Source organism: Pectinophora gossypiella, chromosome 18 (genome assembly GCF_024362695.1).
Source record: "Pectinophora gossypiella chromosome 18, ilPecGoss1.1, whole genome shotgun sequence".
Taxonomy (NCBI): domain Eukaryota; kingdom Metazoa; phylum Arthropoda; class Insecta; order Lepidoptera; family Gelechiidae; genus Pectinophora; species Pectinophora gossypiella.
In genome coordinates this window covers 1,836,941-1,862,449 of record NC_065421.1, presented here as the reverse complement: position 1 = coordinate 1,862,449, position 25,509 = coordinate 1,836,941, and the positions used below count along the sequence as shown (strand labels likewise).

The following is a 25,509-nucleotide window of genomic DNA, read 5'->3' as shown; positions in this document are numbered from 1 at the left end:
TTTAGGGCACGATACTGATTCCGCCGGCGTGGTCGACGATTTCCCTCATTCAGCGCTTATCGCTATCGGCCGACTAGAGTCGATTAAATCTTGAAATATAATTTAGGATATTCTGATCATCTGAGAGATCAGAATTAAAAGGTAAAAAATTGTGGTCATCAGCTTATGTTATGCTGTCGTGTGTCGTGTACTGACCGCACCGATCCTCATCTTGAGCGAGCTGGTCTGCGCGGAGGTCTCCGCCTTGCACATGGGCACGGCCGGTAGACCCACCAGGGTCAACGTGTCCGCTACCAGGGCCGACTTCACGCGCGCGTCTAACGGGCTCTCGCAGGCTAGGCTGAAAAATCAATTTAAGACAGTTAACTCAAAATTTATAGGATACACTTCGGTGAGTGTGCGCAGGAACTTCACGAGTTCATTCCACCCACTCCATTCTGTCTACGGATAACTACATTGGCAGGCATTTCATCCTTATCATGTTGTGGATATACCACCAATCCGCACTAAACGTTTTGCCTCTTCCTTTTTGATGCGAACAGCAAAAGACTGCCGTCGTCTGTTTTTCCAACTCGTTATAATCTGGGAGTCTTCACGGCTAGAGGGAATAGGCATTTTCTAGGTAAGCGTGATCCACACTAGACCACATCATCACTTACCATCAGGTGATATTGTGGTCAAATGCCTATATTATTTAAAAAAAATGCAGGAATTCAAATTGAAGAATGTTTAAACTCCCAGAGTGTCCCAATTCCAGAATTTTAAATGTAAATTCTGTGAACACGACAATTTAGGCAACACTAGCGAGAGATAGGAGCGGTTGTAGCCCAGTTGGATGAATGCTTGATTCTCACTTTGAGGTCGCAGGTTTGAATCCCAGCACAGGTATAACAAAACAAATGATTTTAGAACTTGTTATCAAATTCATTTATCGAAAGAAAACATCGTGAAGAGACCCACATACCTGAAAAATGCGTTTCGGGGGTATGTGACCTAACCTGTATTGGGCTAGTCTTCCCTTCGGGTTGGAAGGTCAGACAGACACTCGTTTCTGTACACAGCTGGACCTGTCAAATCTTCAGGTTAGGTAATCGGACCCTGTGAAAACGGAATAACGCTAGGGAGACGATGACTAGCAAGAGATGTATACAATTAATTACCTTGGAGACAGGTTAATTTCTAGCAACCAGGGTTTCAACATGTCGTCGATCAGTATGTCGTATCCAAATAGTTCTGAAAGCAAATAACAAAGTAAATACTTATCTTACTTATCAGTGCCGTGGTGTTGCTTGCGTAGCTATAGCTCGTTCTATCTTGACTACTTGAAATGGGGAGAGAGGAGGGCTCTCACCCAATAAGGTTAAAGGTGTAATACGGTATAATTCGCGCCGCGTGCGGCTTAAACAAATAGCCGTACGATGTCTATCCACGTAGACAGCATTCGCTGCGTCTATTGGTCGAAAACCGCGACATTATCCGCGGCGAGCGCGGCGCTCTGTCCTCACGACTTGGCTGGACAAATAAGGAGCGCACAGGGAACATGACTGAGCTAAACATGTCTGAGCTGAAGACAGCACAGATTTGACAACTGGGACCTCGATGGCAGACATCAGTGCCGTGGTGTGGCGGTCCTGCTTGCGTAGCCATGGCTCGCTCTATCTTGACTACTTGGCCGCACAAATGCGGACCGCAGAGGACTCTCATAAAGGTGCCCAAGTAGCAGACTTATCGGGTCATCATGACTCACCGAAACAGTTGAAGAAGTTGGGCACGAACACCCGAGCCGCAGCTGTGATGGTCTGAGCTGAGGACAGCACGGACTTGACCACCAGGTCCTCGATCGCGGACATCAGCGCCGTGGTGTTGCGTCCCTGCTTGCGAAGGTGGCGGAGCAGCGCCGATAACGTCCACTTGTGGCCTATGTTTCCGGCATTTGGGTCATCGCATCTGATGAACGAGGTAGCACATCAAAAATAATCAGCCTATAAACGTCCCAAAGTTAATGGGTAGACCAGCGGTCTGTGGTGGGATGATATCGTTGCAACGCAACGGTAGGAAAGTTGTGGAAAGGGTGGTGCAAAATGCAGGAGGCCTATACCCAGCAGTGGGATGATGTGAGCTGATTGATGATGATGATGAAACGTCCCTCTAATGGACATGTGCCTCCCGCTTCAACAACCGGAGGGGATATGACGGTAATCTACTACGCTGTCCCGTAGCGGGTTGGTGAAGTGTTTGGGCTAGTAGGTAACCTATTCATCGCAGCAAATGCATACAAAACCTTACCTACATGTTCAGCGAGCTGTGAAGGAAAACATCGTGAGGAAACCCACATCGTGAGAAATTCGTTTCGGAGGTATGTCACTTAATCTGTATTGGGCTGGTTTTCCTTTCGCAGGTCGGAAGGTCAGACAGACAGTTGCTTCTATAAAAAACTGGACTTGTCAAATCTTCAGGTTAGGTAAGAGGACCCATACAAAAACTTACTTGATATAATCCGTGTGATATTTATTGATGCTGTAGTTGCAGAGGTGCATGCATGGGTTCCATAGGTTCTTGTTGGTCTTATCGTACTTGACTGTGGCGAACCGCACCAGACCTTCTTCGTACAGGTATATGAGTAGGGGGTCTATTGAGGTCACGCACACGTATAGACGGAGGTCGCATTTGTGACCTCCGATCAGGAGAGGCTTGTCGATGTATTTCGCTACTACCACGTTCTCGCCTTTTGGGATTTGTTCGGGCTGAAAATAAGAGTTTTTTGTAACCCGATGCTTCTCTGTGCGGATTTTTTTTAAGGTGTATGACTGAGCTCATGAATCCTGGTGTCTGACACGGATCATGCAACGGGATCAACTTACTTTCGGACAATCTGGTGATTGACTATGCAGACGTGGTCTCGTTTAAAGATGTTCACTCGAACCTTTCTGGACTCCGTCGTCAGTTGAGGCGACCTCAAGGTCTTACTTGAACTCAGCCCAAAAACGCTATTTTTAGACGGAGCCTGAACCTTATCTCGAGTTTTTTTCCAATAAGGCATGATATCATTGTATTCGTATTATTTAGTTGACAGTATGATATGCTCGACTCCAGTGAGTAAAGTTCTCAAGTCGAGGGCGTAAATGTCAACTTAGAATACCAAAATGCTCAGCTGAGGCCGAGTCCAGTAGATCTTAGAATACGGGTGTTACTCACCGAGTTGACAATATAGATGCCTCTCCCCCGACTGGAAGCAGCTGGTTTCACGATCCAAGGCCCCTTGGTGCGGTAGTGCGTGGAGCACAGCTCCTTGTACTCGGCCGGCATCAGGAACGTGGTGGGGATGAAGTCGAAGTGCTTCAGTCCGCGGAAGTACTGCATCTTCTCTATGTTCTTGAATAACTTGTCCTTTCGGGTCAGCTCGTACGATCTGTTGATAGGAATGCCATAATATGATAAATACTCTTCTTCTTCTATCGTGTGGTAATAACCCTGACACCAGGCCGATTACCAACCTCATCAACCCTGGTGTCAGGGTTACTATTGAGCTGCCAAAGACCCCTGATATGACGCATGAAACTATGTATTTACATCAGTAAGTAGTAAACGGTACTCTTATAAGCATTCCGCTTATAAAATTTATTTCCGTGTCCGTTTGTTCAAGATTTTCTGGGAAAACACCTGCTGTTCGGAGCGGAGTGGACGATTTTTGCTGTGACAACTCAAAGCGATTCGTAAATGTTTATGCTTCGTGCAAGCCGATTCCGCTCAAATAGTCGCGTAGCCGGCAAATAGATACAGACCACTTCACCTTGCCTGGACATTGCTTGTAGACGTTCTGTCCTTGAAGTGTTAGGGTGTTACCAGACCAATCCATCGATCGTCGATCGCCGGCATCGATCAACGACTAACCAATCGATCGATTTCATCGGTCGACGTTGATCGACAAGTCTGGTATCTTTAATTGAGCAATCCATGCTACCATTTATTTATATACCATCAATCGATGCCATCGATCGACAATCAATCGATTGGTCTGTTAACACCCTTGACCATGGTGGAGGATGGAGGATGTAGAGGTAGTGTGGCAGGATAAGAGTAGGAAGGTTACCTCGGGAAGTGGTTGACCCTCTGGTAGGGCAATAAGCTCTGGAGGATTTCAATGGGTATGGGAATGTTGGCCCACAAGAGGTGCCACAGCTCATCTTCGTCGTTAGACTCAACCAGCCCGTGCCGCTCCAACAGGGCCGTCACCAGCCAGTTCCTATTACCGAATTACTGTCAGTATTCTAGCTACCTTGGTTTTTATTTAAAATATTAAAACTAAAAAAATACGTTTATGATTTCGTCTGGTAACGTCAATATTAGGAAAGAAACTTTTCTAAATTGAAGATCTCGTTTGGATGAAGAGTGGCGTAAAAGTGGTACGTGCAAAGGTTGTTTATTACCTCTTTTTCTAATCAATTGTTCGAAAGACGTAATCACGTCAATGGCCTTTTCGATTGAAAAAATGCTTGAATTAGGAATCAGACTCTGTTTCTCTTCAACGATAAAAGATAAATACTGTCAGTAATTCTTTGAAATTACAATTATTTGATTACCTTTCGTCGCACGGAACGTAGATGGAGTTCTGGTTACAGATTATTATACGTCGGTTTCAGACTTACGTTTCTCTTTTCTGCATTTCGCTTCCAATGGTCCTAATTATTTATTCTTAGGAGTTGTTATTTTCAGCTACTCATTCTCGTGGGATTCGACTTCTGGGGAGAAAGAATGAAAGTACGGGAAAAACTCGCCTTGGAAAGTGGTTGACTCGTTGGTACGGAGACATTGAACGTAGAACATCGGGCTTGGGGTGCAGGCCGGCCCACAGCAGATTGAAGTCCTTGCTGTCCGCGGCCGCCTCCTGCAGCCCGTGCGCCTGCAGCAGCCGGTGCAGCAGCTTCGTCTCCGTATTCACCAGCTTGTACGTGATCTTCAGCATACGAGCCGGCATGTTCTGGGACTCTAGGACCTGTGGAAACGTTTGGGCGGCCTGTAGACGGCCCTGAGGGCTAATGCTTAGGGCGATCTAGTTGGGACATTATCAAGAGCTGTGGAATGTGATTGGATGATACAATCTCCGTTTCGTTTTGGACTATCTGTAAAAGCATTCCACAAAAAAAAAAATCAAAAATAACGAATAATGCCACCAGTACCAGTTCAAATGCCAAAATAATTCGTCTCCAAAAGAGGTTTAAGGCATTTTTGCGGCTGGCATTTGTTTGGTTAGGATATGACAGGTCGAATTGCCTCACAGCCCAAAAAGAATGGTGATTCCATGCTTCATTACTGTTATTTCAGGGGCCTTCAGTGCTTCAATAATATCACACAAGGCTAATGAGATATCGGTCATAGACCTTACAAACCCACACGGGAGAAGAATTACATACATACTAAGGTCACGCCTCTTTCCTCTTTCTACGAGCTTACATACCACTTTCGCTTCTCCTCATCAAATAATCATCTTCTTGCAAGCTCGCCGGTTTAGAGGACGTTTTAAGAAACCTGGCTTTTTAATAAATTTTTTGGAGAAGAATTACGTGTAGTATATTACCTTGACGCTGTCCACCTCTTTGACGAGCATGTGTTCTGAGTCATCACTGTCGAGCGCGGGCGACAGCGTGCGCTGGATCTGAGACTGCTTGCGCTTGTTCTTTCCCTTGCCTTTCTTGCCCTTCTTGTCTGTGTCTGTAATTTTAAACTAATGAATATAAAAGGTAGACTGACGGAAATCACCACGGCCGTAATGTGTGACAAATTGAGATTGTCACGAACTGACGAACACTTATATAAGAGCTACGCTTGTCGGTGTGGCATTCTCCATGCTACTTTTTTAGGGAAAAATAGAGAGTGGTTTCCCTCTTGCCTTCCGCCCTGCAGTACCGTTTTATAAATAAATAAATAAATACTCTATCTGACGCGAGTGGGATGGCGCCCAGAGTAGTATATTTCAAAGCCGTACTAGGACTTCTGTCCTGCGTCTCTAAATAGTACTGACAGTTATAGTAAACCTCAGTATATAATAGACCTCAGTCAAGGACGCCCAGTCCCTGTGACTCGCCTCGCCTCTTCCGTCCTACATTACCGTACCGATGGTTCATCTCCGCCTCTGCAACCGTTGAGGTCTTCACCCGTAATCCTAGGCAAAGGTTCATCTCACTCCGGCCTACTGAAGCAAGAGGAGCCTACCCCTGTGGCAAGGACGCGCAGAACAGGAAACGCCTCAGTGGAGGGCAGAGAAGATGACTCTATCCCCCCTGGGGCCGGGTTAATGGCCTTACATGAAATCAAAACCAAGGGCAACCAACCTTTATTGCTAGAGGGAGGCGGCGGGTCTTCGGGCGGCTTGATATTTGCTGTAGTGTTCTCAATATTGAGGTGCTTCTTCAACGTGATCTTGCTGAGGTCGTTTAGCACGTCCTCGATGTCCCGCTTGTGCTCGTGGGTCTCGTGGCCTTGCTCCTCCACTGAGACTGTCTCCGGGACCTCGGAGGAACTCACGTGCCGCACCACGTACGCCTGCTAGAAAGAGAGAGCGTACTGGATCATCACACAAATGATATTATGTTGATGACATACAGTAATGTGCCGTGCCCGGGAATATTCCCAAAATGAGAATGTTCCCGGAAATGGCACACACTGGTCATACATTACATTGGTGTTATCTATGAGATAGATAGATCGAGCTCGGCTAAGCTGTCTTCTACACCCAGACTGTAAAAGTTACCAAAAATAGTTCAAAAACTAGTTATCTTCTTTACACTCGTGCTATCTTTGTGCTCTTAAAACAAGGTTTTTTGGCTGTCAATTTGCATCGACACGGCTTTCAAAAGCAATGTACTAGGAACATAACATATACAGATATGATATACTATAAAATATCTTAGTGAACGCAGTTCTATAGGAATCCGATTAGGCTCCGATTCCCCTAAGGTCACGGTGATTTCTTCTTACTCCGTACCGTTATTCTTTTAGTAGGCAATAGTACAGGGCTCACAAAAGAGCAATTGACTAGGTATCATAGGTCACTAATGACTGTTGAGTGTGGAAACTTAATTATTTGTTCTTTTCCATACTCAAATACATTAGCTAGTGAGGAAAATAATTATATATTTTCTCTCAACCAACACCTTTATAACAGAACCTGTCATCATAGTAATATTATTTATTTAGATTTGAATAAGTTTATTCGAAATTGTATAATAACGACAGATAGAATATATCTATCTAAGTACTTTAAAAAAATTATATGTTCAGTACTAGTTTTTTATATTACAGACACTTCTGCCAGACCAGGCAGTAAACTTATTGACTGTACTGTCTTTTACAGTACAAAACTTTTTATTGACGGTAGTCAGCCATGTACCACGAATGGTACTTCATCTTTAAACTAGACAATAAGACAAAAGAGAAGCTTGGAATATTAAAACTAGTTCACCAAAATATTCAAGGCTTCTCTGGCAAAGAATTAGACGTAGAATTATTTTTAGAGACATTTTTTATTGACATTTTATGTATTACAGAGCATTGGTTAAAGGATTATGAATTGTTATTCGGTTTTAAAAATTATCATTTCGCTAGCGCTTTCTGTCGAAAGATCAAATTACGTGGTGGCTCCCTTATTTTTATCAGAAATAGTTTAAAATATAAAGAACGCAAAGATATTACTGGACTTTCGATAGAGGGCACTATGGAGATTTCATGTATAGAAACAGAGAAACATATTGTTGTAGCCGTATACAGACCCCCATACAGTGCTAACTTCACAGTTTTTGAATCAGTGATGGAAAATGTACTGAAGGTCATATCTAAAAGTAATAAAGCCATTATAGTGTGTGGAGATTTTAACGTTGATTTATATGAAGTAGATTCAATTACAACTAGATTTCTAAGTTTGTTTAAATCTTTTAACCTTGTTAATATATTTATGGAGCCAACTAGAATTACAGAAACAACTGCCTCATGTTTAGATAACGTTTTTTGCAATTGCGACTTTCAAGACAACAGTATCCTTAACTGTTTTAAGTCAGATCACAGTGGGCAGCTGGTCAGTTTTCCAGTACTTAAAAATGTTCAGAAAATTAAATTTCGTACACGACCCATCACTGATACTCGGATAGAGAAATATCGAAATAGTCTTATAAGTAACTTACCTTGTCCAAACTTTGATACAGACAATCCTGACGATTTTTACAGGGATTTCTTTACTATTATCCATAAAGAATTTGAAAATAATTTTCCTCAAAAGGTAGTTACCAACAGTCAATCATTCAAGTTCAGTGACTGGGCTACCGTAGGCATTCGCAAAAGTAGAAATACTCTTTATTCTTTATATGAGGAAAAAACGTATACACACACTGATAGTTTTAAAAGCTACGTCAAAAATTATTCTAAAATATTTCGAAGAGTGTGTTATACAGCCAAACAGATGCATATTAGTAGTAAAATAAAGACCGCGGATAATAAAATAAAGGCAGTTTGGCAAGTAATAAATAGCGAAACAAAGGCTTCGAAACCGCGTGAATTAGAATATAATATAGAATCGAGCACTGGGTTAGTTAAACAAGATAAAGATGTAGCTGAAGTTTTTGATAAATTCTTTACGAACATCCCTGTTAAAACTACAGAATCTCTCAGGTCCTCTCCTGTTCAAGCTGATATATTGTTGAAAAGTAATGTTACTGCTTGCACTGAATTATTTGATTTTAAACGCGTTGATCCGAGTAGTATTGTTAAAGTATTCAAACAGCTGAAACTTAAAACCTCGAAAGATTTATGGGGATTGTCTGTCAAATTGATGAGCTCTGTTATTGATATCTTAGCACCATATCTAGCTTACATTTTTAATATGAGTGTTGAAAATAGCACTTTTCCAAATTTAATGAAAATCAGTAAAGTTATACCTCTTTTTAAATCGGGCACAAAATCAGACCCCACGAATTATAGACCGGTTTCTATTCTACCAGTACTTAGTAAAATTTTCGAGAAAATTATTCTCGACCAACTGCTATGTCATTTTAATCGAAATAACTTACTTCACAGCCAGCAGTTTGGTTTTACTAAGGGTCGGTCTACAACAGACGCGAGTGTCACATTTGTTCGACACATTTTCGATGCTTGGGAGAAGTCGCAGAATGCCGTAGGAGTATTCTGTGACTTGTCTAAGGCATTCGACTGCGTGGATCAGGAGACCTTGCTTTTGAAATTGAGGCACTATGGATTAAATAATGGAGCTCTCAGTTTGTTAAATTCATATCTAGGTGATAGGATACAAAAGGTACAAATCAATAGTACGACTTCTTCGGGCTCTCATGTTCAAATGGGAGTTCCTCAAGGATCCATTTTGGGGCCGTTCCTTTTTTTAGTGTACATAAATGATTTACCTTATGTAGTACAGAACCAAGCTGACATTGTACTGTTCGCGGATGATACTTCTCTTATATTTAAAATCGATAGAAAGTTAGAGGAACTTGACGAAGCAAACAGCGCTGTGTCGCAGGTTCTAAGCTGGTTTACAGTAAATAACCTAGTTCTAAATGCTAAGAAAACGAAGTGTATTAAATTTGTTCTACCAAACGTAAAGAAAGTAAATAATAACATTAAAATTAACGACGAGAAACTAGATTTTGTTGAACACACCGTTTTCTTAGGAATTACTGTAGATTCAAAACTTCAATGGGGCCCACATATTGTATCACTAGCGGGCAAGCTAAGTTCAGCAGCATATGCCGTCAGAAGAATCCGACAACTCACAGATGTACCCACTGCTAGACTTGTCTACTTCAGCTACTTCCACAGCATAATGTCTTACGGTATTTTATTGTGGGGTCGAGCCGCTGATGTAGAAACTATTTTCATTATTCAAAAAAGGGCAGTTCGCGCTATTTATAATCTGCGTTGTCGGGACTCTTTAAGGGAGCTGTTTAAAGAAATAAATATACTGACGGTCGCAAGTCAATATATTTATGAAAACATTATGTATGTGCGTAAAAATGTATCTCTCCTTCCGAGAAACTGTGAAAGGCATACTTACAATACAAGGAATAAAAATAAAATTGTTGTTCAAAATTCTAGATTAAGTAAATTAAATTCATCTTTTTTGGGGTTATGTATACGTTTTTACAATAAAATACCAGATAATATTTTAAATTTGTCAGAGAACAAATTTAAAGCTCACGTGAAGCTTACTTTATGTAAAAAAGCCTATTATAAGATTAATGATTACCTAAATGATAAAAATGTCTGGTATTGAATGTGTTCCTCTAGTTATTAAATAACTTGTAATGTACCCTCATTGATTTAAAAGATGTGTTGCTGTTGCAGTTTCTTGTCATTTCTTCTCCTCAGCCATAACACCTTGCGAAATGACGTAAATTCAAAAATGTTACATTGACCTTCAACAAGTTTATCCATGATAATTACGTTGAATAAATGATTCTGATTCTGATTCTGATTCTGACTCATTCATTCCAAATGGCCATAGGGGTACCTAGTACCAAAGAACGTTACATTTTTAGTGGCATATTATAAAGAAGGCAGTTACATCCTGTGTAGTGTGTGAGTGTTACTTGGATCACTTGAGAGTGTTACATCGCCATACCTGTCCTGGGATCTTGGCGTTGTTGCCGAAGGTCTCCATGACGTCATGCATGATGTTCTTGGGGCGCACGGTGAAGGCGTGCGGCTCCGCCACCAGCCGGCGAGCCATGTTCTTGGCCTTGTTCAGCAGGATGCTGGTTCCCGTGTTGTTGCCCACCGTCTTCGTTGTCGATTCCATTGAGGGGGTTCTGTAGGGCAACGTTTAGCGATGGATGTCTATAAGGAGAAACAGCGAAGAGGACGAAAAATAATGTAGATTTGGATGGGATGCAGTCCCGTTTGTCAAGTCTGTGTGTTACACTGTTGTTGGTATTATACTCTGAAGATCATAAAGTGAGATCGAGATTTGTCTTAAGGGATTCGATGAAGTGGGAAGAACTTTGAACTCTTCATGTTTATCAGATGATACATCTATTTGACAAGGCTTAGAATCGGAAGAAGCCAATTGCGTGATAGAAGAAGAATCCTCGAGAACGGTGGGGGTTTCAATACGACGTTTGATCTATGTGGATGTTTTTCCATACTACTGGTCTTATACTGGTCGAAATTGAGACTGTAAACATCACAGTCTTCGCATATTATGAGAAAAGGTCTTAAATGCTTCAGCGTCAAGAAAGCGAATGGCATCTTGTAAGATATATAGTGCTATCCTTTTGCTTGTATCATCTTCTGCTGAAGAAAGAACTTCTATTCTTAAGAAAATGAGCACAGTGCCTTATTGGAGCCGATTGGCCCGCCGAACACCCAGTCAGCGATGGAGCCATGATTCTCCTTGATGGGGTTCTGGTCCTATGGAAGACCTATCTGATACTGGTCTTACCTGGAGGCCAGCACACAAGAGCGGAAGATGAGCACGGCGCCCTTGGAGCCGATGGGCCCGCCGGACACCCAGTCGGCGATGGAGCCATCATTCTCCTTGGTGGGATCCTCCTCATTCTTTCTCATGTCGCACGCAGCTGTCTGGAGGCCCGAAGTAGACGGAATGGTTGTTTCTGATGATGCATGTGGACTGGGGGTGAAATGACGTCAATGGATTAATAGGAAAACATATTTGGCGAAATTATCAATATGTGAGTTACTTGGCTCTTAATCTCAGGGTCGTTGGTTCGGGCTCCACGTTGGGCGCCAGATATGTGGGTGGCTAGCCAGGTGTTGAAGTAAAAGAGTCTGGGTAATCTTGCGTGTATTGGAGTGATTGACACGATATATTCAGATTACACAAGTTTTTACAAGATTGGCACACTATTTGTTACAGTAATAACAGAAAAAGCGCGTATAGCGTGCGCATGGATCGGAATCGTCCGGAAGAATAAATATGAATTTGACAGATAGCGCGCGGGCATACGACCGCGCGAGGCTCGTTCAGGAATCTGCCGTAGCAGACTATGTTAGGTCGGGTTGCTATATATGGTATTTACTTATGCCAGTTTAGTTTTCGTCTTTCCTGGAATCAGGTTCTTATTGTGGAACTATAACATTCGTCGCAACAGAACCCCTATCTCTGGTCTTGTGATGAGACTGAAAGCTGAAAGCGACAACTTGAAAAGTATGTCTTAGCGAATCAGAAACGCCAGGATTCAGTAATAGTTTAGGTATGTTGAAGTTAGACGATATCCCCTGATCTATCGATTCAAACCTTTATTTAAACAGTCGTCGAAACTTTACTTTTACTTTCTCTTTTCTCTTATCTTTTTTTTACTTTCTTTTTTACATAGTACAAAACACAGCGTTTACCCTTTGTATTTACTGTTCTTCCGAAGCAAGCTTTGGCATTTAAATAAGCGATATCAAAACAACGAATTGACAAGGTTACTTGCATAGCAAACATTTATCACGAATCGCGTTCTTAACTACGAAATGCATGCGACCTTTAAGAAAAAAGTAAGTGTTTTTTTCATCGATTAAGTGGTCAAGTAAATATTCATGCTATAAATCGCGAGCACGGCATGACTGGAAATAGCTAAGCTCACATGCAGTTTGCCGTTGAAAAAAGATGAAAAAACAATGAACTATTTAGCTGCAAGGCCAGGCAAGTCGGGTAAAGCGCTAGAAATTTTCTTTTTTAATTTCAGGAAGTAGTTGTGTACGTTGATTTGTGTTTATTTTATGATTTGTTAAAGGTCACGATGACTTAGGTAAGTAATGTAAAATAATTATACCCACTGTTAGAAAAGAATCGATCACTCTAGTCTCGACTGATACACCACTATGCTAATAAACGTCACAACACTAGCTTACGTACTTTGACAGATCTAAATGACGTCTGCTGTCAACTTAATTCTGTCGGGTCAATGTAAAATTTTTAAAGGGTTGTTGACTGCCTAAAATTGACGTGTGTTCCACAAATTGTATGCCTGTCGATTACCCGTTCCTTTCTTTTTCAGCGGATACGAAAATGACAGGTATAACTTAAAATAAAATTAGATGGTGTCTACCATTTATTAGCTCCATTTTTGTTCCAAGATTTAAACCAGCTTATCTATTAGGAAGTTGTTTAACAAAAATCACTTCCGAATGTGATTTTTCAAAAAGGCGTTCACGTGGTTTTCCATATAAGTCGACGATAAGCGAACCGCTTCTAAAAACACTATGTAAAACCCACTAAAGGCTAACCTGGGGGCTTAAAAAGGCCACATCGAAGCAATTCATCTAAAAAAAGCAATATTGCTATTTGACATTTGTTTGCATAGCGCACTTACTTTTATATGCGCAAATGTCAAATTGCAATTTTGTTGCATTAGAAGCGGTTCGCTTATCGTCGACTTACAGGACCAAATGAGTCTTTTTGAAAAATCACATTCGGAAGTCATTTTTGTTAAACAACTTCCCGATAGATAAGCTGGTTTCAATCTAGGAAGAAAAATGGTACTTATTAATGATGGTTATTAACCCCCCTTTTTGGGAAAATTTTCACGTACAATTTTAACACGAGTCACGTCCGAGAAATAAGCCTAACTACTACTTAATTAGTAAAACGTTTAGTTACCTCATCAGGCAGACAACGGCCTTGTTAAATAATGGCGTAATTTATTTCCCTACGGAGGTAATTAATTTTGTCCAAACTGTAAATGTGTTGTGTTTACAAAAATGGAAATTACCTAGTACTCGAATAACCGCGTAAGCGCGAAAAATTTGTAACATACTCAACATTTTCCATGCACGCTTAGAAAATTAAATCATATAATAACTCATATAAGAGCAGTGGCAGCCCAGTTGGTGAACGGCTTCCGTGGTCCAGTGGTTGAGCGTTGGGCACACGATCCGGAGGTCCTGGGTTCGAACCCCGGTGGGGACATATCACAAAAATCACTTTATGATCCCTAGTTTGGTTAGGACATTACAGGCTGATCACCTGATTGTCCGAAAGTAATACGATCCGTGCTTTGGAAGGCACGTTAAGCCGTTGGTCCCGGTTACTACTTATTGATGTATGTACGTAGTCGTTACATGAGTCTTGTCAGGGACTTTTGGCGGCTCAATAGTAACCCTAACACCAGGGTTGATGAGGTTGGTACTCCACCTCACAACCCACACGATAGAACAGAAGAGTTAGTAGAACGCTTGCCTCTCACTTTGAGGTCGCAGGTTCGAATCATCACAGGCCTAAACCAATGATTGTCGAACTTGTTTTCGAATTCATGTTTGGATCATAAATGATTATCACGTGCTCAGCGGTGAAGGAAATCATCGTGAGGAAACATACATTCCCGACGTATGTGACCTGTCCTGTATTGGGCTGGTTTTCCCTTCGCGGGTTGGTAGGTCAGATAAGCAGTTGTTTCTGTAAAAAACCGGACCTGTCAAATCTACAGGTTAGGTAAGCGGACCTTGTGAAAAACGGGATAATTTTTAAATCGCACGGAATCATCTTACTTTTTCGGACAATACCGTGATTTAAGTCTGCGATGTCCTTAACAAACAAGGGATAGTCTAAGAGTGATGTCGACAATGACCCTATCGGGAATTAAACCCGGACCTCCAGACCGTGAGCCTAGCTCTCTAACCCCTTGGCCATGGCGGCTGTTGTATTTGTTTTGTTAGCTAATAATGTAAACGCGAGCGTTCTGGTTGACTAATCGCGGTGTCATCCGCAACAGGTATGGCTGAGTGACATGACCCGGCTACTCAGCCACGCGTGGAGTTCTCGTGTTTACAATGCATGCGTCTGCGCAAGCAATTATGATTGATCGATTCGGTGTGTTGAGGTTGAGTGGCTGCGCAGGTTAGATTACACAGGAGTAGGTGTTTTTGACGCATCTACAACAGTAGCAGGCTCTGTTTTTTTTATTTAATTTTCCTGGTATTACTCAAAATAAGTACTTATTCCGAAATTAACAAATAACAGACGGGTAATCGACAGGCATAAAATGTATGGAACACACGTTAATTTTAGGCAGAAACCCTCCCACAATTTAATATTGGCTAATAACCCGACAGAATTAAGTTGGCAGCACACGTCAAACGGGTTGCATACCAGCGAGTTGCCTATTTTATTCGCCCGGGTTATTGATTCATTTTAAAATTAACAATTATTAATTAATCATCCGTCCCTTTTCGGCGGATAAGAAAATGACGGGTATAACTTAAAATAAAATTAAGAGGGATCTGCAGGAATTGGGGTCAATGGGAGTTCGATTTTAAAAGGCATCTGGGCCTTACGGCACCATATAAATAACTTAGGAACCTTCAATCGAATCGTTGTTTAGTGTAGTATAACTCTTTGTCCATTGATCACAAGGTGGTCACTCGGTCAAATGGCCGGTTGTGCACGTAATAGAACGTAGCACGTATAAGGTAAGCCATATGTTTGTCCGATGCAATGCAATCGATGGGAAAACGTGTCTCAAGGCTCTCTAGCCATATGTTAATGGTCGAGTTTCAAATGTTGGTCACATTGGACCCTTCTTTTTCTGTTTTTGGCATGACTTTGTAGCAGAGTACTCTGCACATACTGGCCTTTCGTTCTGACCGTCAATCATTTTAAATTTCGAAAATCTCATTCCATACCGTACCGCATTTCCTTTCATTTTACACTGACTCATTGCATCCCCGACCTTCATAAGAACGACATAAATATATTAGGTACCCATACTGTTTAGCTCTGGCCGTGCCCTCTAATTTTGGATTTGATCTTATATCTGAGCATCGTTATAATTTGATTGTGAAGTGTTGTTAATAAACTATAATCCTGCTGAATTTAATATGTTATTTTGTCGTCGTTATCACCAATCAGCCCAGTACTCTGCCGACAGGTCGGGACTCCATCATCACTATTCACCACCCAACGTGCCGCAACTTTGTGCATTAACTACTTGCCCGGTGTCTCACCCACCATATCCATCTTAGAACGAATATCAATTTCATTAATGGCGGCGGATTTTCTGCCGAAACCGAAACTCACCGAAACCGAAAATTCGGTCGGACACTAAGGGTACACCCTGGTTACTTCATATAAAACACCTCGTTTTACACAGACATTACAAATTGACGTTATCGTATACGAGAAGATATGAATATCTAGAAGATATGAATGCATTGGATTATATGTCAGGGAACCGATATTAGGCAGCCAAATTACTAAATTGTATAACAGTATTTAAAGAAAGAACGTCTAGAGCCCTGTGCTAAGGTTTTTCTTGCAACTTCTTTTCCCCGGCTATACAGGTTGTGAGAAGCTGCAGTAGCTTTAGGCGGATGAGACGTTTGTTGTGTAAAAAATGACGATTCAATGTGTAACTATGTTACCTACTGAATAAAGATATTTTTGAATTTGAGTTTGACACGCGCATCTGACGTCCTACGATTGAAGACTAAAGTAATACCGGGGGGTGAGGTAAACCTAGCTCAGCCGCTGGTGGGGAGCGGAGAGTTGACGTTCTTTACGTAGTATTATTCCTTGTTCTATGCTAAGGGGATTCCAGTGCCCGACGAGATGTTATAGATTCATATTCATATTCATTTAATCATTGCAAAGTCACAAGATTGTATTAGGATTGACATAAAAACACGGATTTTCCAGCGAATATCCAACAAAGTAAAGAAATCCTTCGACGAGATATTAGCTACAATGTCGGAGTGCTAAATCTATTTTATTACGAGCAAATACGCACCGCGTGTGGGGGATATATCACGTTTTTACGAACCAACGGGATATGGTAGTGACAGTTTTGCGTCGGGAAATATTGTGGTTTTTGTTAGGTAGACATAAGAGTACATTTTGGGAGAATTCTGAAGATTAATCATCTAATAACATAGTGAAACTTTAGTGAGGAAACGTCTTTTATCTATATCCAAGAAATGTATTTTGTGAGATATGTAAGTACCTTACAAAAAAACAAGCATGGAAAATGCTGCACCGACAAGAGCGTGGTTCTTAAATTGATGATGTGATATACATTGTTTTAACTTTACGCGGTTATTACCATAATTAAAGCGCGAGAGTCTCATATCCCCATTTAAACGCGGTAAGAACCCGTTATTATTAGCTTTAATTTTGTGATGTGATGATGGTAGGTACCTTTATTTGCCTGATTTGAGGCGAGCGAACCCGCGATAAAAAGCTAGTATATTATACATCATATTTCGTATTTCGAACGTATACCTAAATCAAGTGTCAAAAATTTCTATAAAAAGAGGAGTTCTGCATCTAATCCAAGTAGACAACAGTCCTTACGCTATTAACATTTATAGCAAGGGATGTATGGAAGGAATGCTTTAACCCTGTACAAGGTCACAGGGTCAAGGATGTGCTCAGGAACTACACGTGTAACGAATTTTATCATTTCGTGTCCTTGGGAAGCCAAGGCAGAACAACTTACTCCTATACTACGAATAAGAAGTATCACATTGTTCAGTTATGAAATTGAGTACTTTTAAGTATAAAGTGGGGTTTAAAAGGGCACATCGAAACAATTTTCCAAAAAAGCAATAATGCTTTTTGACATTTGTCGGCATTACGTACTTACTTTTATATGAGCAAATGTCAAATTCAATCAAATCAATCTTGCTTCCACGAGTACCTATCCGCAAAAATTAAATATCGAAACAAAAAGACTGTCAAAAGCTGACGTTTTTATTAAACCAATCCGGTCGCGTGTCGTCGTAGGCTCTGACACGAAGGTATCGTGAATTCGTGACGTGAGGGGCACACATCACGACATCCTACAGTCGGAGAACTCTACGACCAGGAATGTTCTTCCAAAGTAGGAACGTTGCCGGCACTAAAAAAGCGCAAAACTTATGTAAAAATAGCTTTATAACCTAACCTAACCCTTTGGCAAATTAGGCCGGAGTCATAGAATAAGGAATCTACGTATAGAGCAACTTTCCACTCCCCCCACCAGCGGCTGAGCTAAGTTTACCTCACCGCCCTTCGGTCATACTTTAGTCTTTAATCGTATGGGCATCGGAAGATAGAAGTGCATAGGAATAACCGCCCGGGAGCCAATATAAACAGTCAAATTAACTGATATTGAAGATGCCTTTGCAGAGGTTTTTCTACTACTTTTCCTCTACAGGTTATGAGAAGCTGCAGTAGTTTTAGGCGGATGAGACGTTCAACAAAAAATATGTTTCTGTTAAAGTTGACCAAAAAGGTGTTGTTGTTTACCTAGTTGTCCCTAAACTGTCCGTGCTTTGGAAGGCACGATAAGCCGTTGGTCCTGGGCTCTAGCCCAAACAAATCCACCAACCTGCAGTAGAGCAGCGTGGTGGAGTATGCTCCATACCCCCTTCGGTTGATTGAGGGAAGTCCTGTGTCCAGCAGTGGGACGTGTTTAGGTTATGTTATGTAAAAGTTGACGATTCAAAACGTACCTAATGCATAAAGATATTTTTGAGTTTGAGTTTGGCTTGAGTCACGAAATGCTTGGCATGTTTAGTGGCTATCTAGTCTTTAACAGTTAACCCGTAGTTGGCAGATATTGCATACACCAAGTCTCTTTAGTGCAAACTGACATGACTATTCTACTTATTTCGGTTACGGGGTTTGTCGAGATTGGGTCGTAAATTTCAAGTTTAGGTCGACGCTCGTTTGTCGGCAGACGGGCGATGTTTGCCGAAGATTTATGGTAGATTATGAGCTCGTAAACTTGGCTAGATTATGATGTGTTGTGACCTGGCTATGTGACTATGCACGGATTTTAAATGAAGACGATATAGGAATGAGCGTTAGTATTTTGGAAGTTTTTGGTATGTTTCGCAGTTGGGAATATAAATAAGCAATTGATTTGGACACATAAAACATCTTTGATAACACTAAAACAAAAGAAAATAGAAAAAATATCAAGGTCCGTAGTAAAGTCAGTTCATAATATTGATAGCGTTTTGTCAATTACACAAGTAATGGCGTGTCTAATTTAGTGCTGAGGGCAAATCTGCCTTGTCTCTATGATCAGCGTTTTAAGACCTGGAGGTTAAAATGGCCACATCGAAGCAATTCATCTAAGAAAGCAATATTGCTTTTTGACATTTGATTCCATTGCGCACTTATTATTATATGCGCAAATGTCAAATTGTAATATTGCTTTCTTAGATGAATTGCTTCAATGTGGCCTTTTTAACCCCCCTATATAATAATATTTAGCAAAAAACAGAGCTTCCGCTAGGCGCATCATTAGCTATTCCACACGCCGACTGTCTCCGGCCCAAATTGCGACCCGTGGGAGGAAGCGAAGTTAAAAATATTGCGTGACAATTGTATTGGGGTTCCGTAACATTTAAACTTATCATAAATACATAGATTCACATCCGTAATCCCTAACGGGGTGGGCAGAGCCACAAGTAATCAAAGATAACTTGCAACGCCTGTTGATACGATGTAAGCTGGATATGATGAACCATATGGTGATAGGGGATCAGCCTATCGCCCATAACATTAGTCCATCATGTTAGAAGACACAATCCCTCGGTCAGATTTTACGACATGACGGGAAGACAGGCAGCTGAACGTGTACTATGTTTTTATTTGCTTCCAGAACAGCGTCAAAGTCAAAATGTATTTATTTTCTTTTCTACTACTAGAGCCTCTTTTTAAGCAAAATATGCCTGTACCAGGAGTCCCCGCTCTTCTATAACAGTAGTAAATAGGTAAGAAAGTTTTGTTACCTTTACGTTTTACAAATAAGCAATTAAATAATGTTTGTATAATGTGTGTATGTGTGTGTGTGCGTGCATGCGTGCGTATGTGTACGGTGTAAGTGTGGGCGTGCTCGGGCAATGAGGGTAGATTCCTCCTGTCTAGCGTAGAAGCATTTATTTAAACTTATCATCAAATATTATAATGCGGTAGCCACAGCAGTTTTTTCCCATTAAGTTTTATAAACAAAAAATAATATATTTTTACAGCGCGTGATTCTTGTTTGTTCGCCATTATAACTACGGATCTCCAAAAAGTTTATTGAACCGCGTGGGTTGGTTGCGTAATCCGGCATTCGTATGCGTGTAGCGAGTTCGGTTCTCCGTTTTTGTCAACTATTACAGAGCGACGCGATGGACCAGAACTTTGGACAAAAACGATGAATTAGGTAACTAAAGGTGTGGGCAGAAATTATGTGTAGATATTTGTAACAGGTTGTTAGTGATTAATTTTAATACTGCGATATAAATAGGCGATAAATCATTGGTGTTCCTTTTATGTTTTGAAAGGTGTTATGTCTTAAATGTTTTTTTTTAATTAATAAACAAAATGAACAATACAATATACTTATAAACAATTTGCACAATAAATTTATTTCCGGCCAAGTAGTTAATGCCATCTGCGGCAAATCTACAATAAGTCACGTCAAAAAAAAAGCACATTAAAATACACGGCACTGTGCTATTTACTGCACTCATAATAAAGCCCGCCTCTGACTAATCCGGGCGCAAAGTACCTATATGATTGTGTTTGTTGTAGTAAATGTTTTAAATTGTATTAGGTAAGTAAGCATAATGTTTTAAATGATTTGTTTATTATTTCGTTAACACAGTTGGCTCGACCATTATAGACGGCGATACGGCTCACACCTATCACGTTGGTCTAACAGAAAGCTCGGTGAGGTGTGGGTATTAAGTTCATCTTGCGGTAGATGTACAATCAAAGAGCAAAAGTGCAGTCACTGAGACCAGCGAATTATTTGTAAACAATGGTGAAATCATGAATCATTAGTTGTCATAATTATAAAATTTATGTTTTTATAGGTGTGTTTGGTCTATTACGACGACATGTAACCAGGAGGTCTTAAGTCATCATCATCATCATCAGCCCATTAACGTCCCCACTGCTGGGGCACGGGCCTTCCCTATGGATGGATAGGGAGATCGGGCCTTAAACCATCACGCGGGCCCAGTGCGGATTGATGGTTATTAACGACTGCTAAATTGCTAATGCAGCCGGGACCAACGGCTTAACGTGCCTTCCGAAGCACGGAGGAGCTCGAAATGAAAACTTTTTTTTGTGGTCACCCATCCTATGACCGGCCTTTGCGAAAGTTGCTTAACTTCAACGATCGCAGACCGAGCGCGTTTACCGCTGCGCCACCGAGCTCCTCAGGTCTTAAGTGCAACCAGTTAATTTATTACTTTGCAAGAAACTGATTGGACTTTTGCAGCTTATCGTACCTCTGACTTTACCCCGTTTGGGATATAGTCGTGAGTATATGTTATGTTTATTATTATTTTTTTAATTATTTTATTAAGTACGAAAGGGGTGGTATTATTTATTGTAACAAATTGATTAATTGATTGAAATTGTTTTTTCACGAAGCCTGTGGTGGATGCCTAGTCTTTTTTTAAATATTATTAAAAATATTAATAACTTTGTAATAAATTGTTTGTGCAATAATGTAAAATGTTATATATAATAGTGACCTTAACTTTGGATAAATAAACACTTAAATTATTTCTTTACAAATAAGGTAGGCCTCGTAAGTACACAAAAAATAAACTTTAAACTAAAAACAATCAAAGCACAAAAGCTCAAATATACGAATAAAAAAAAAACAAAAAAAAAAATAGGTAGACCTACTTAATAAGAAATAGCATTTCTTTTCTTTTCCCTACCTATCTACGTACCAATCCAACCGCGCGCGAAACCACTTTACCAAAATCGTGAGATACTCTGTGGCGAAAACAGGAGCGTTGCCATGACAACCGGCACTTAGCACTATCGATCACTTGAGAATGTGTATTGAAGGCAGTGTGCGTGAAAAAATAAAATAGGGAAGACAATATACATTTGGGGGAGAATGTTGGTTGAACACCGTTGCCATGGAAAACTATTATGCACTAGCCTTCCACCATTGATGTACGAGCATGAGTACTAATATGTATACACTTTGAAACCATGTCACATTAACTTTTTTGACAAATAAAACCGTAAGTCTCATTAAATGTCAAATATGATAGTACGACAGGGTTCTAAAGTGGGTACATGATATTGCTCAAGACTGTACGAGTATAACCGACCACCGACCGTATGACTGTGTGTGTGTAGCAAATGGAATTCTATAGTCTCTGCTTACCCCGGTGGGAAATAGGCGTGAGTTATGTGTGTGTGTATGTATGTATGTACGAGTATAGTATATACCATGGTATAAGAACACCAGGTATGCTCAAAACTGACAGCTAGCATTTTCAAGGTTAGCCCAGCTGACGTCATCCAACCCTGCGTTGCCATTTCGTAAAAAATAAATTACCCACGTCCAATGTTTTTAATTTACTTATCAAATTTTTTTTTTACTTTTAATAAAAGATTTACTTGCAGCCACTGTTGATACGAAGTCCTAAGATGGATATGATGAACCTTATGGTGATAAGGGATCAGCCTATCGCCCATAACATTAGTCCATCATGTTAGAGGACACAATCCCTCTGTCGGTTTTTACGACATGCCCGGGAAGAAAAGCAGCTGAACGTGTTCTATGTTTTTTTTATGCAGTTGTCTTTGATTACTTGTGGCTCTGCCCACCCCATTAGGGACTACGGGCGTGAGTTTATGTATGTATGTATGTAATAAAAGATTTACGTACAGTTTTAATGATTTATGTATAAGCACGTGACAATTATTAGTAATTAAATACATTAGTCAGTAATTCCCTTAATTTTCAATAATTAAATTCGCGTCCTTGGAATGTTGGAGATACCAAAGAAAAAAAATAAAAACTGTTTATAAAATAAAAAATGAATGGTACCTAACACTTACGTCATCAATGGGGTAGCAATGGCGGCTTGTCATAGGATTGAGCATACCAGGGGCCTGTTTAATAAAACTTACAATTGTAAATTACAACGACATTTTGATGTTCATTGGCCCCGATTCCTGCAGACACCGCCTAATTTTATTTTAAGTTATATCCGTCATTTTCATATCCTTCGAAAAGGAAAGGGACGGATGATTCACAGCTCTTAATTTTAGGAAGAATGAGTAAATGAATGAATAACCCGGGCGAATCAAAAGGTACGTCGCTGGTATGCAATCCGTTTGACGTGCTGTCTACTTAACTGTGTCGGGTTATTGACGGATGTAAAATTTTTAGACGGTTGGTTTAGATTTGTGCTTAAAATTGACGTGTGTTCCATAAATTTTATGCTTGTCGATTACCCGTCCCTTTCCTTTTCGGCGGATAAGAAAATGACAGATATAACTTAAAATAAAATTAGATGGTATTTACAGGAATTAGCACCATTACGTAGCTAATTTGAAACTGCAAAATATTTGTGATCACACACTCCGCAATGTACATCAAATTGTCATTGTAATTTACAATTGTAAGTTTTATTAAACAGGCCCCTGGTGTTCTTATACCATGGTATATACATAAGCTCACTATATCCCAAATGGGGTAGGCAAAGGGACATCTATCGCAAGATAAACTGGGTACTTATACCCAACGCCTGACTGAGCTTTCTGTTAGACCCACGTGGTAGGTGAGCCGTATCGCCGTCTATACAATAAGACAATAAGATTTACAATAAGATTCCCATTGACATTCAGAATTTGCCTTTCAACTGCTTTAAGACAGTAGTTAAACAAAAACTTTACAAAAAAGGTTATTATAAAGTTAGTGATTATTTAGAAGATATGAATGCATGGGATTAACTGTCTGAGAACTGATATTAGGCAGCTAAATTACTCAATTGTATATCAATGGCCCCGATTCCTGCAGACATCTCTTAATTTTACTTTAAGTTATACCTGTCATTTTCTTATCCGCCGAAAAGGAAAGGGACGGATGATTGACAGCTCTTAATTTTAGGAAGAATGAGTAAATAAATGAATAACCCGGGCGAATTTTTAGACGGTTGTTTTAGATTTGTGCTTAAAATTGACGTGTGTTCCATAAATTTTATGCTTGTCGATTACCCGTCCCTTTCCTTTTCGGCGGATAAGAAAATGACAGATATAACCTAAAATAAAATTAGATGGTATTTACAGGAATTAGCACCATTATTTTATGTTTATTTTTATTTTTTTTAAAGAACGTCTAGGGCCCTGTGCCGAGGTTTTTCTTGCAGCTTCTTTTCCCCGGCTATACAGGCGTTTCGTCGCATAAAGTACCTATCGCACAACGTACCGCCGATTTTTAATGTACCCTTAGTAAAACGCACCTATCGCAAAATGCACACATCGCATAATGCACCTTTCGCAAAATGCACCCATCGCATAATGCACCTATCGCGAATCGCACCTATCGCAAAATGAACCCTTGAAAAACTTAATAAGAATTTAATCGATTTACTATTTCGATTACTTGTAGCTCTGCCCACCCCGGAAGGGATTACGGGCGTGAAATTATGTTTGTTTTTATTTCGGAGATAGGAGTAGGGAGTAGTGTTTGATTGAGACAATTAAATTGTCCTCTTAGGTAAATGTTTGGATTAACTTTGAAGATGAAACTCATGCCAGAGACTTCATCATACCGGCTAAAAGTCTTTTGTTTCGATGGGGCCTCCTCGCCGTCTTCTTTCTTATACTGGTCTTGGGCAGTGAACCACGTAAAACAAAAATTTCTCGTTGATCCTTCTATTCGTATATTTAGAAGATTCCTTATCGCTATTTAAGCTATTTTGAGAGCGGCAAGGTCTTTCGCGTGATCTGCAGGTGAAATCAGTGGCCGGAATTCACAAAAAGCGCCCAAAAAGTGCCGAAAAACTGATTCATGTACTTAATTTTAAGAAGTTTAATTTTATCGGGCAAGTTTAGAAAACCGTATAAAATTAATTTAGAATAAGAGTTTAACGTCAAATTAATGTTTGCTAGAATAGCTTTTTGTCGCCTAAACCTAAATTGAGTAATTTAGAAACGTCATTCCTAAATTTAAGATTAGGCGTCAACTAAAATGTGCCGCCAGAATACAAATTCAGTTTTTGACATTTAAACCGTAATCTTAGCTAAAATAAATTTAGGTTTGCCTGCAGGAATCGGCACCATTAAACGTCCAATTTGGCACATCTAGTTAGAAGTTTTGCGGTGACAAAATATAGTAATCCGTTTTTGAAGTCTGTTAAAACAAATTAAATGTAGAAAAAATAAAATACTGATAAATAAATAAAAGTAATGCCAAATCCATGTACTGAAAACAGATATTTTCACGGAATTGAATTTCAACTAAATGATACAAACCAAGGCTGTATTAGCCGTATTCCTTTGTCTTTGGAAAAAAATGTGTTTCATGTGTACTTTGAGAAAAGTGGGTACTTTTAAAAAAAAAAAAAAAAAAACATTGGCTTTAGTGTTTCGTGTGTCTATTAAAAATTATTTGAAGTGGCTATAAATCTTTTTGTTTCGTAACTATGGATCAGGATTTTTCATTTTCTACGAATCAGAAAGGAAAATTTACACTTATATACGGTGCATACAGATACAACAAGCATCGGACTAATAAAAGTGGAAGTACCTTATGGCGATGT

At 40.1% G+C, this 25,509-nt stretch overlaps 1 protein-coding gene across 7 annotated transcripts in view; it reads right to left on the bottom strand.

Moving 5' to 3' along the window:
- The window catches only part of LOC126375237 (tubulin polyglutamylase ttll-5), a 54,560-nt gene that overhangs the window by 10,998 nt on the left and 18,053 nt on the right, over window positions 1–25,509 (bottom strand). For 4 of the 7 annotated variants that reach the window (XM_050022146.1, XM_050022140.1, XM_050022142.1 and 1 more), the window contains exons 2-11: window positions 11,441–11,629; window positions 10,622–10,808; window positions 6,330–6,543; window positions 5,576–5,709; window positions 4,776–5,014; window positions 3,196–3,409; window positions 2,488–2,744; window positions 1,748–1,947; window positions 1,161–1,233; window positions 196–340 (exon numbers count right to left, since the gene is read on the bottom strand). In XM_050022146.1, coding sequence (XP_049878103.1) covers window positions 196–340; window positions 1,161–1,233; window positions 1,748–1,947; window positions 2,488–2,744; window positions 3,196–3,409; window positions 4,776–5,014; window positions 5,576–5,709; window positions 6,330–6,543; window positions 10,622–10,808; window positions 11,441–11,565 — 1,788 coding nt within the window. In that variant the 5' untranslated portion in view covers window positions 11,566–11,629. The remainder of the gene's footprint in view (window positions 1–195; window positions 341–1,160; window positions 1,234–1,747; window positions 1,948–2,487; window positions 2,745–3,195; window positions 3,410–4,775; window positions 5,015–5,575; window positions 5,710–6,329; window positions 6,544–10,621; window positions 10,809–11,440; window positions 11,630–25,509) is intronic. The other 3 variants (XM_050022144.1, XM_050022141.1, XM_050022145.1) reach the window with 3 other exon arrangements.